Genomic DNA, 12,337 nt, shown 5'->3' with positions numbered 1-12,337 from the left:
TAAAACACATCTGCCCTTTATCCATGTAGAGAGACAAACACATGAACAAGAATAAAAATAAAGCAACAGAGTAAGTGGCCAAGACGGGGGAGTAGGGAGACCCTGAGCTCACCTCCTCCCACAGGCACATCCAAAATTACAACTATATACAGAGAAACTATTGATGAGAAAGACTGGAAGACTAGCAGAAAAGATCTTCTACAACTAAAAATATAATGAAGGAACCACAATGAGATGAGTAGATGGGTGGAAACACAGTATAGTTGAGACTCACACCCCTAGTAGGTGACCCACAAACAGAAGGATAATTACAATTGCAGAGGTTCTCCATAAGGAGTGAGGGGTCTCAGTCCCACATCATGTTCCCTAGCCTAGAGGTCCTGCAGTGGAAAGAAGAGCACCCAGAATGTTTGGCTTTGAAGGCCATGGGGGCTTATTTTGGGGAGAGCCAGAGGACTGTGGAAATATAAACTCCACTCTTAAAGAGCACACACAAAATCTCACACACTCTGGAACATAGGGCAGAAGCAGTTATTTGAAAGGAGCCTGGGTTAGACACATTTGTTACCCTGGAGAGCCTCCTGTAGAGGCAGGAGGTAACTGGGACTCATCCTGGAGACATAGACACTGGTTGCAGTCACTTTAGGGGGCTCATTCTGCCATGAGGACACCGGTGCTGGCAAAGGACATTTGGAATCCTCCCTCTAGCTTATTAGCACTGGGACCCAGGCCCACCCACCAGCCTGTAGGCACCAGTACTAAGATGCCTCAGGCCAAGCAACTAATCAGGCAGGGACACAGCCCCAACCACCAGCAGCACTGCTGCATTAAGACTATCTGAGCCCATAGCCACCGTGGGACAGGTCCTACCCACCAGACGGCTGACACACCAGTGCAACCATACTAGCCTGAGGCCACACCCCCCATGCCTCACAGCCAGAAATAGGGACCCAGCACCACCCACCAGTAGACCAAGATCAACTCTGAAAAACTCAGGGTCCTGAAGCCAGAGACCCTGGGACCCAGCTCTGCCCACCAGTGGGCAGGCACCAGCCCTAGGACTCACTGAGCCCTGGCACCACCCATTAGTGGGCCAGTACACCAATGCCAGATACCCAGGGCCCTGCAGCCAGGGACTCTGGGACCAAGCTCCACCCACCAGTGGGCCCACACTAGCCTCAAGAACTGGCTTCAACCACCAGTGGGTGGACACCAGCCCAAGGACAACTGTGACCCTGAAGCTTGTGATGTTATGATGCAGCTCACCCACCAGCAGACCAATGTCAGCACTGAGACACCTTGGGCACTTCAGCCAGCCACCCCAGGAACCTGCCCCACCCACCAGAAGGTTGACGCCAGTTTTGGACCCCCCAGAACCCCAGCCAACTGTGTCATGAACAGGTCCTGTCCAGCAGTGAGAAAACTCCAGCTCTGGGACCCTTAGGGCCCTGTAGCCAGAGACCCCAGGACCTGGCTTCACTCACCAGTGAATTAGCACTAGCAACTGGACCCCCAGGGACCAGGCCCCACCTACCAGCAGGCTGACACCAGCTTTGGGAAACCCCAGACACTGCATCCAGCCACGTCAGGAACTAACTCCAACCACTAGCAGGAAAACACTATATCCAAGATTATTGGGCCCACAACCACCCACCCCGGAACCCAGCTCCACATACCAGTAGGCCAGCACTAGCCCTGGAACCACCTAAGGCTTTGCAAACAGCCACATCATTACCAGGCCCTGCCCACCTGCAGAAGGCAGTTTTCCCAAAAGACAGGGCCTAGCAACCAAACTGGACAGACCACCTACAGTAGTCAGCCTGCAAAAACAGAAGGATGCATACAGCTCAATAAGGGGCACTCCTAACAATATATAGAACTGGTGATCAGAGAGTAGTGTGCTGCTGGGACAGATAGGACATCTCCTACAAAAAGCAACTTCTCCAAGGTCAGAAAACATAGCCAACCTACCAAATACATAGAAATAAAAATAACAAATTAGGCAAATAGAGGTAACAGAGGAATATATTCCAAATGAAAGAACAATAGAAAAAACAACAAAGTGAAGTGGAGATATGCAACCTCCCCAATAAAGCTTAAAGGTAATGATCATAAAGATTCTCAGACAATTCAGGAGAAGATTGGATGAACAGAGTAAGAAGGTAGAAGATTTTTAGCAAAGAGTTAGAAAATATAAAGAACAGAGATGAAGAATACCGTAACTGAAATAAAAAAACACACTAGAAGGAATCAACAGTAATTAGAAGAATGGATTCGGTAGCTGGACGACAGAGTAGTGAAATTCACTGAAACTGAGCAGAAAAAATAATAAAAAGAAATGAGGACAGTTAAAGAGACCTCTGGGACAACATCAAGCATACTAACATTCACATTTTAAGGGTCCCAGAAGAAGAGAGAAAGGGACAGAGAACTTATTTGAAGAAATAAGGGCTGAAAATATCCCTAACCTGGAAAAGGAAACAGACATCCAGGTCCAGGAAACACAGAGAGTTCCAAACAAGATGAACCAAAATAGGTTCACACAAAGGCACATTAAAATAACAATGTCAAAAATTAAACATAAAGAGAAAATATTAAAATAAGCAAGGGAAAGGAAACTAGTTACGTAAAAGAGACTTCCCATAAGGCTATCAGCTGACTTTTTGGCAGAAACTATACAAGCTACAGGGAGTGGCATGATAAATTAAAGTGATGAAGGAGAAAATCCTACAACCAAGAATACTCTACCCGGCAAGACTGTCATTCAGATTTGATGAAGAGATGAAAAGTTTTAAAGACAGGCAAAAACTAAAAGAGTTAAACACCACCAAAACAGCTTTACAAGAAATGTTAAAGGGACTTCCCCAAGTTAAAAAGACCACTAGATATATAAAAATTGAGAAAGAAAAAAATCTCATTGGTAAAGGAAAATACATAATGAAGGTAGTAAACCAACAATAACATATAAAGCTAGTTAGGAGGTTTAAAGACCAAAGTAGTAAAATCATCTAAACCACCATAAGTAGTTAAGGGATATTTTTTAAAAGTTGTAAAATATGAAACATTAAATGTGGGGTGGGAGATGCAGGACTGTTAGAATGCATTTGAACTTAAGAAATGAACAACCCCAAATAATCACATATACATATAGAGATTTCTATACATAAACCTCATAGTAACCACAAACCAAAAACCTATAATAGATACACACTCAATAAAAGAGAAAGGAATGCAAAGATAACACTAATGATAGTTATCAGATCACAAAGGAAGAGAACAAAAGAAGAATAAAGGAGCAAAAAACAACCACAAAACGATCAGAAAACAATTAACAAAATGGCACTAAGTAGATAAATATTAATAATTACTTTGAAAGTTAATGGACTGAATGCTCCAGTCAAAAATCCACTCCACATAGAGTCACTGAATGGATAAAAAAACAAGACCCATATATATGCTGTCTACAAAAGACTCACTTCAGAAATAAAGACACCTGCAAACTGAAAGTGAGGTGTTGGGAAAAGTTATTCCCTGCAAATGAAAATGAAAAGAAAGATGAGGTATCAATATTTATATGAGACAAAATAGACTTTAAAACAAAGACTGTAATAAGAGACAAAAAGGACATTACATAATGATAAAAGGATCAATCCACAAAGATATAACAATTGTAAGTATATATGTACTCAACATAGGAACAACTAAACACATAGAGACAATATTAACAGACATAAAGAAAGAAATTGACAGTAACACAATAATAGTAGGAGACTTTATCATCCCATTTAAATCAATGAATAGATCATCCAGACAGAAGATCAAAGAGTGGCCTTAAATGATGCATTATACCAAATGGACTTACTAGTCATATATAGAACATTCTATCCAAAAGCTGATGAATATACATTCTTTTCAAGTGTACATTGAACTATATTCAGGATAGATCCCATGCTAGACCACAAAGCAAGTTTCTGTAAATTTAAGAAAACTGAAATCATTTTAAGCATCATTTCCGACCACAACACTTTGAGACTAGAAATTAATTACAAGGAAAAAAACTGCAAAAACACAAACTCATGGAAGCTAAACAGTATGCTACTGAACAAAATTAAAAATCAAAGAGGAAAAAATCAAAATTGAAATAAAAAAATATCAGAAGATTAATGGAAATGAAAAGACAAGGATGCAAAATTTTATGGGAAGCAGAAAAGGCAGTGCTAAGAGGGGACTTTAGAATGATACAAGCTTACCTCTGGAAACAAGAAAAATCTCAAATAAACAATCTAACCTGATACCTAAAGGAACCAGAAAAAGAACAAACAAAACACAAAGTCATCAGAAGGAAAAAAATTATAAAGATCAGAGAGGATATAAATTAAATGGAGACTAAAAATAAATAAATAAATAAAAAGGTCAATGAAACAAAAAGCTTGTTCTTTGAAAAGATAAAGGATCATAAAAGATTACTAAGAAAAACTATATGTCAATAAAATGGACAACCAAGAAGAAATGGACAAATTTGTAGAAATGTACACTTTCCCGAGATTGTACCAAGAAGAAATAGAAAATAAAAATAGATCAATATGAGTAATGAAATTGAATCCATTAAAACAAACAAACAAACTACCAACAAACAAAAGTCCTGGACCAAACAGCTTCACAGATGAATTCTAGCAAACATTTAGAGAAGAGTTAACATTTATCCTTCTCAAACTATTCCAAAAAATTGCAGAGGAAATAATGCTTTCAAACTCATTCTACAAGACCAGCATCATCCTGAAACCAAAACCAAAGGTATCACACTAAAAAGAAAATTACAGGCCAATAGAACTGATTAACATAGATACAAAAATATCAACATAATATTTACAAACCCAGTTCAACAATACAGTAAAAGGATGATACAGCATGATCAAATGGGATTTATCCCAAGGATGTAAGGATGGTTCAATATTCGCAAATCCATCGATGTGATACACCACATAAACAAAGTGAAGAATAAAAATTGTGATCATATCAATAGATGCAGAGAAAGCTTTTCATAAAATTCAACACCATTTTTGATCAAAACTCTCAACAAACTGGGAATAGAGGGAAAATACATCAACATGATAAAGACCCTATATACCCCACAGCTAACATCACATTCAATGGTGAAAAGCTGAAAGCATTTACTCTAAGATCTGAAATAAGACAAGGATGCCTACTCTCACCACTTTTATTTAACATAGGATTAGAAGTCATAGTCACAACAATCAGACAAGAAAAAAGTTAGTAATTCAAATTGGAAAGAAATAAATAGAACTGTCACTGTTTGTCCATGACATGATAAAATACATAGAAAATCCTAATGACACCAGCAAAAAAACTACAAAGAATTCTGTAAAGTTCCAAGATACAAAATTAACATACAAAAATCTGTTATATTTCTATACACTAACAGTGAATGATTATAAAGAGAAATTAAGAAAACAATCCCATTTACAATTGCATCAAAAAGAATAAAATACCAAGGAATAAATCTAACTAATGATGTAAAAAACCTGTACTCAGAAAACTATAAGACATTGATGAAAAAGTTGAAGATGACACAAACAGGGACTTCCCTGGTGGCACAGTGGGTAAGATGCCACACTCCCAATGCAGGGGGCCCAGGTTCGATCCCTGGTCAGGTAACTAGATCCCACATGCATGCCACAACTAAGAGTTCTCATGCCACAACCAAGGAGCCCATGAACTGCAACTAAGTATCCCACCTACCACAACTAAGACCCAGTGCAACCAAATAAATAATAAATTAAAAAAATATTTTTTAAAAAGATGACACAAACAGATAAAAAGATATATCATGTTCATAGATTGGAATAATTAATATTGTTAAAATGACATACTATCCAAGGCAACCTACAGATAGATTCATTGCAATCTGTATCAAAATCCCAATGGCATGCATTTTTCACAGAACTAGAGCAAATGATCCTAAAATTTATATGGAACCACAAAAGACCTCTAATAGCCAAAGCAATCTTGAGAAAAAAGAACAAAGCTGGAGGTATCACACTCCCAATTTCAAACTATACTATGAAGCTACAGTAATCAAAACAGTATGTTACTGGCACAAAAACAGACACATAGCTTAATGGAACAGAATAAAGAACCCAGAAATGAACCCACACTTATATGGCCAATTAACCTACAATGAAGGAAGCAAGAATATACAATGGGGAAAAGACAGCCTCTTCAATAAATGTGGTTGGGAAAACTGGACAGCTACAAGCAAAAGAATCAAACTGGACTACTCTCTCACACTATGCACAAAAATTAACTCAAAATAGATTAAAGACTTAAATGTAAGATCTGAAACCATAAAACTCTAGAAACAGGCATTATGTTCTTTGGTTCTGTTTTTTTTTTAATTAAAAAAAAATTCAGGTAGTATGCTCTTTGACATTGGCCTTAGTAATACTTTTATTGGATATGTTTCCTCAGACAAGGGAAACAAAAGCAAAAACAAACAAATGGGATTCATCAAACTAAAAAGTTTTGTACAGCGAAGGAATCTATGAACAAAACAAAAAGGTCACCTACTGAATGGGAGAAGATATTGCAAACAGTATATCTGATAATGGTTTAATATCCAAAAAAATATTAAAAACTCCTAGAACTCAACATCAAAAAACATACAACCCAACTAAAAAATAGGAGAGGATCTGAACAGACATTTTTCCAAAGAAGACATACATTTGGTCAAAAGGCACATGAAAAGATGCTCAACATCATTAATCATAAGGGAAATGCAAATCAAAACCACAATGAAATATCACCTCACACCTGTCAGAATGGTTATTATCAAAAAGACAACAAATAACCAGTGCTGGTGAGGATGTAGAGAAAAGGGATCCCTGGTGCACTATTTGTGGGAATGTAAATAAGTGCAGCCACTATGGAATACATTAGGGAGGGTCCTCAAAAAATTACAAATAGAAATACAATATTATCCAGCACTTCTACTCCTGGGTATTTATTCAAAGAAAATGAAAACACTAATTAGGAAAGATATATTCACCCCTATGTTTATTGCAGCATTATTTATAATAGCCAAGATATGGAAGCAACCTAAATGCCCATCAGTAGAAGAATGAATAAAAAAGATGTGGTCTATGTATACAATGGAATATTACTCAACCATATAAATAATGAAATCTTGCCATTTGCGACAACATGGATGGACCTAGAGGGTATTATGCTTAGTAAAATAAGTCAGACAAGGAAAGACAAATACTGTATGATTTCAATTATATATGGAATCTAAAAAACAAAACAATAAATAAACATAACAAAACAGAAGTAGGAATATAGAGAGAACAAATAGATGGTTGCCAGAGGGAGGTGGGTGGGGAAAGGAAAGAAATAGTTGAAAGAAAATAGAAGTACAAACTTCCAGTTGCAAAACAAATGAGTCACAGGTATGAAATACACAGTGTGGGGAATATAGTCAATAATTATGTAATATCTTTGTATGGTGACAGATCTTAACTAGACTTATTATGGTGATTATTTTGAAATATATAGCAATATTGAATCACTATATTATGTAACTATAAGATAAATAAGTACAATGTGATAAATGTAATTAATACTGCTGTATGTTATACATGGAAGTTGTTAAGAGGGTAAATCCTAAGTGTTCTCAGTACAAGAAAAAATGTTTTTTTTTTCTATTTCTTTAATTTTGTATCTATATGAGATGATGAATGTTCATTAAACTTAAATTCCATGATGTATGTATGTCAAATCATTATGCTGTACACCTTAAGCTTAGATAGTGCTGTATGTCAATTATCTCAATAAAACTGGAAGAAAAATTCAATTGACAGGAAAAGATGACTTTAATAAATAAAACACCAATCGCCTTTTCTTTGCTACTGTCTCCCTTTCTTTATTCCCAAGTTTCAGCATACTTACCTGAATCACACCTCCCAAGAAGGAAACAGCTGCAGCAACACCAATCCTTTGCATCTCAAAGTCAGATAAGCCCAGCACACTTGTGTTACTCTGTGTGGTAAGGTTCTGACTGTTCAGAGGGACAAGCCGTTCCACTGCATTAGCTGATATTAAGGATGTCAAGGCAAAGGTGCCTAAAGCGGGTGGGGGGGGATCTTCTGTTAGTAACAGACTCAATAAACATTATTGGATTCCACCATTAAAGTTGAATCCATGTTGTAAAACCAAAACAGATCTATTAGAAGCACTTTCCTCTGCACCCCAACTATTCCACCCTTCACTCCATGGAATAAACAGAAACTCACCTTTTTATACACAAATTTCTTCCACATACAGCCATGCCATCTACTTGCTATTCCCTCCTAGGCCATACATTTTCCTACCTCTCTGCAGACCTACATAGAGAATGTCCTCAAAACAGGGATTAAGATCATGGTGTGGATTTGAATCCAGCTCCTCCATTTATCACTATCACGATTTAGAGCACATTACTTTGAGTCTAAATCGCCTCATCCATAAAATGCAGGTAATAATGCCTATGTTTTAGAGTTTGAGGAGAATATAAATGAGATGATAAATATGAAGACCTCAATAGGCTCAGTGGAAAATATGACTCTTTGCTGAATCTGGGGCTCATTGACTGAAATTCTTGCTCCTCCAACCTACTTATAAAAACATCCTTGTCTTTCCTGGTCTGGCTCAAATTCCATATTCAACATAGATCCATCCCAGATTCCCCAGTCCAGGTTAAATATTTCTATTCCTTGTGCTCTCATAACAGAGTACACCTTTATTATAGTATAACAACAACATGCTGTGGCCCATAAAATGATGAAACATACCGTTTCTGTCTACTGTAACTAGATAAGTTTCAAAGGTATATCCCAGGAATTGTCCTGGCCTCACACAAATGCAGGACCATTTTCAGTGTGTTCCCCTCTTCCTGCCAAGAGTTCTGATGCTCCTATCTTGGCACAGCATGTCTGAGAATGTAGCCACACCAGCAGGGAAATTTCCCAAAGAGAGGGTTCAGCAATTTTGGATTAAAGAAACAAATTGCAGCATGGTAAAAACATTCCCCCAACCCTTTACCTAAAGACCTTACTTTGCCCCAGGTCATAAATGACACTGTGAAAAAGGGCCTGTCACAAGATATAGACATCTCAACAAATGGTATGCAGCCTCATAGGGCAAGAGAGCTAAGTCAGGCAGAAACAAAGTCTCAGTGGAAAGCTGACGCAGAAAATCCTTTGGTTTTAGAGGATAAGTGAGGCAGTATGTGCTGTGATTCAGAATAGTATGGTGATTGTAGCCTCCAATAAACCTCACCTTAAATCTCAGTACCACCATCTCAATATCTTTATCTAAAGACAGAAAGCATTCCTCACCCAATGGGGTTGTGATGAGACTTAAATGAAATAATGTACTATACCACATATCCCAATATATTGCATGTAGCTGACACCTAAAAAAGGTAATTCTTAATAAGATTAAAACCGGAATGCTCTGTTATAGTCTGTTATTCAATGTTCACTGTTCCGTTGAATTGATGGTATATAAATACATAGAGCAAATTGCATAAAGTTCTCTTAGGGAGCTAAGTCATTCTCAATAAATCATCAATAAATATCAACTGTCATGATCACTGTTCTCATCATAAAGTACTAAATTAAGAACACATCAAGGACCAAATATATATAATGATTAGAGACAAGATTCTGACATCAAGGATTGGCAATGCCAAATAAGGAATATTTGCCATAGGATCTGCCCTTGCCTTATTTTTTCAAGGTATGCTACAACAGAATTTCTCAAAGTCTTATATTCCTGAAAGTGAAGAAGTGTGTATTTTGGCCTTTAAATCTAGAACATAGAGCAAAATGATTTGTACAAAAGCCACTGAACAAATGACTAGAGAACTGAGAACAAAAATGATCTAGAGTTAATTTTTGAGTAGGCCTAGCTTTCCTAAGATTTGAAAGAAGATAAGAAGGAATTGAATGGTAAGAGAGAACAGCCAACAAAAATGTTTTGTTGAGAAAAGAAAAGTGAGTCTCACCTGTGTGTGAGTCACATCCCAAGAACTTCTCTAGAGAGAGACATTGCCAGAAATGGCTATGGGGTTACTTACTGTGTCAACATGGTTATGGGAGTATTGCCTCTTTTCAAAGGATGACACTTTGCTGTTTCTGAGATAGTTGAGAACAATCAAGGATGTTGAGGCTGCTGGTGACTATATGATGATGTTGTGAATGACATTTTACCTTCTCTATCTTATTGGTCTTGCTTGTCTTTATCTCCTCTCTACTACTCTTCTGCTCTTTCCTTCAATTTCTCAATGTTTCATTCTGGTTAGGCTTTAAACCTACTAGTGGTACCCTTAAATACCACTAAACCCATCTAGTAGCTTAAGAGTGGGTGACAAGACCTAATAGGAAGTGAATTGGGGCCTCAGAATTGGACAGGGCTAAGTTCAAATTCCTGGTCAAGGTACCTAACCTCTCTCAGCTTGCTTATTTGTAAGATGATGATAAAATATCTAGCTACAAAATCTGGGTAGAGATTAAGTGATATTTCATATATAAAAACATCTGTCACAATTCCTACCACATTTGGTAAATAATTGTTTGCTTATTTTCTTTTCTTCTACAGAGAATTCTATTGTCTCCCTAATCTTTTCTCTAAATTAATGAACATATTTTTCTCTTTAAAATTTTTTTCTCTAATTTAGAAGATAATTATATCCTACAAATTGTCACATATGGGTTATCTTCAACAATTTTGTTTCCACTGGACTGATACCCAAGTTTCTGTTCTTTTCCTTTTTAGTCTAAGATATGTTCTTTGCAAGTCACAAGAAGCAATCAATGATTTATTCCTTTTTAAAATATATATGTATTTTAAATTAAAATAAGAAAATTGTGCTGTTAAAAATATAGCACATTTGGTGTCTTTATATTCTAGCTTTTGAATTATTTGCTTTTAAAGATACCTCAAGCATTATTTATTATTGCATTTAGTAATTCATTATTGCATTCTGATTACCTGAGTTGGAGGGAAAATCCCAGATAATGTGATTTTTCTTTATGAAAGCAACATCAATCTCTTAATAGTAAAATAGAAGTAGGCATTCCCACACACATATATACACCAAAATAAAGTACAATAATATTATTTAAAAGAAAAATATGTTTCTATACTAAATGTTTGCAGAAAATTTAGGTTGATTCCTATAATTAAGATCATAGGAAGTTCAAAAATAATTAGTTTGTATATTTCTCCTGATATATATATATTATATTTAATATTATTAAATTTGCTAAATACAGAACCTTATACAAGTGGTAATGTGTATATATATAAATATAATGCCATGAGGAAAAAGGATCATTTCTTCTTTACTGATTCTAAAGAATTCTAAATCTGTTGGGATAAAAAGAGAAATGAGGAGATCCAGCTGGCTCTGTCTTTTGGAGAAGTGCTTATGCAGAAATAAAATGCCTTAAGCATTTATTGTGCTATACAGTATCTATAGTAAAGCCTGTAAATTATATGTATTTTGAAATGTATATTATTTACCTAGTAGACTACGAGATTCCTATAGCTGTTAATAATATTTGTTAAATCCAAAGTTTTACACAAACGGCAATTTCAAAACCATGTCACCAGTAAAATGTTTATGATTCCTTAGGAAATAAAGTGGTTTATGTAAATACATACTTAGGTATATCAAGTTAAGTATTTTTGACTTCTTAAAGTAATTATGGTCTATTGGGAATTTTTTTTTTTTACCTTTTCTTTTATCCTTTGTTTAACAGAGGAGATGTTTTGAGTTCAGCTCTAAAAATAATCTGCTTTTTCTTTCTAATGACATATTTAAATGTTTTGAAGAATGAAAATAAATTTCCTAGGAAATTAGGGAGCAGGAAATTTTGAATATAATAGGCTTCAAGAACTTCTGATTCATTATTGTGCTTTTCTCCCTTTACATCAACACAAAAGGAAACTGCATTCTTGAGCAGCTGATTGTAAAGAGGAAAATTTTGGGCTTCAGGTTTGACCACACTTGGCTTGTAATCCATGCATCTACAACTTAATCTGTGCTCTCACAGAAAACTTTATGAAATTAAGAGGTATTTTTAACCTAAATATGCAAATAATGATGTCTATTTAAAATAATTGTATTAAGATAAAATAGCACATGTAAAGCTCTTAATAAATCATCTAATAAATAGTACACCTAAGGTTCTCAAATTTAAGTACATATCTACACATACATGTGTAGATAGATGCATTATTTTAAAAAACTGGAGATTGTGTGAAAATGCTGATT

General features: G+C 36.0%; 1 protein-coding gene across 1 annotated transcript in view; it reads right to left on the bottom strand.

Annotated features, from left to right (window-relative positions):
- The window catches only part of SLC26A7 (solute carrier family 26 member 7), a 179,801-nt gene that overhangs the window by 125,700 nt on the left and 41,764 nt on the right, over positions 1–12,337 (bottom strand). Inside the window, exon 3 of the mRNA XM_060035211.1 lies at positions 7,966–8,138. Coding sequence (XP_059891194.1) covers positions 7,966–8,138 — 173 coding nt within the window. The remainder of the gene's footprint in view (positions 1–7,965; positions 8,139–12,337) is intronic.

This window comes from Delphinus delphis, chromosome 17 (genome assembly GCF_949987515.2).
Source record: "Delphinus delphis chromosome 17, mDelDel1.2, whole genome shotgun sequence".
NCBI classification, from domain to species: domain Eukaryota; kingdom Metazoa; phylum Chordata; class Mammalia; order Artiodactyla; family Delphinidae; genus Delphinus; species Delphinus delphis.
This window is presented reverse-complemented; position numbering and strand designations above follow the sequence as displayed.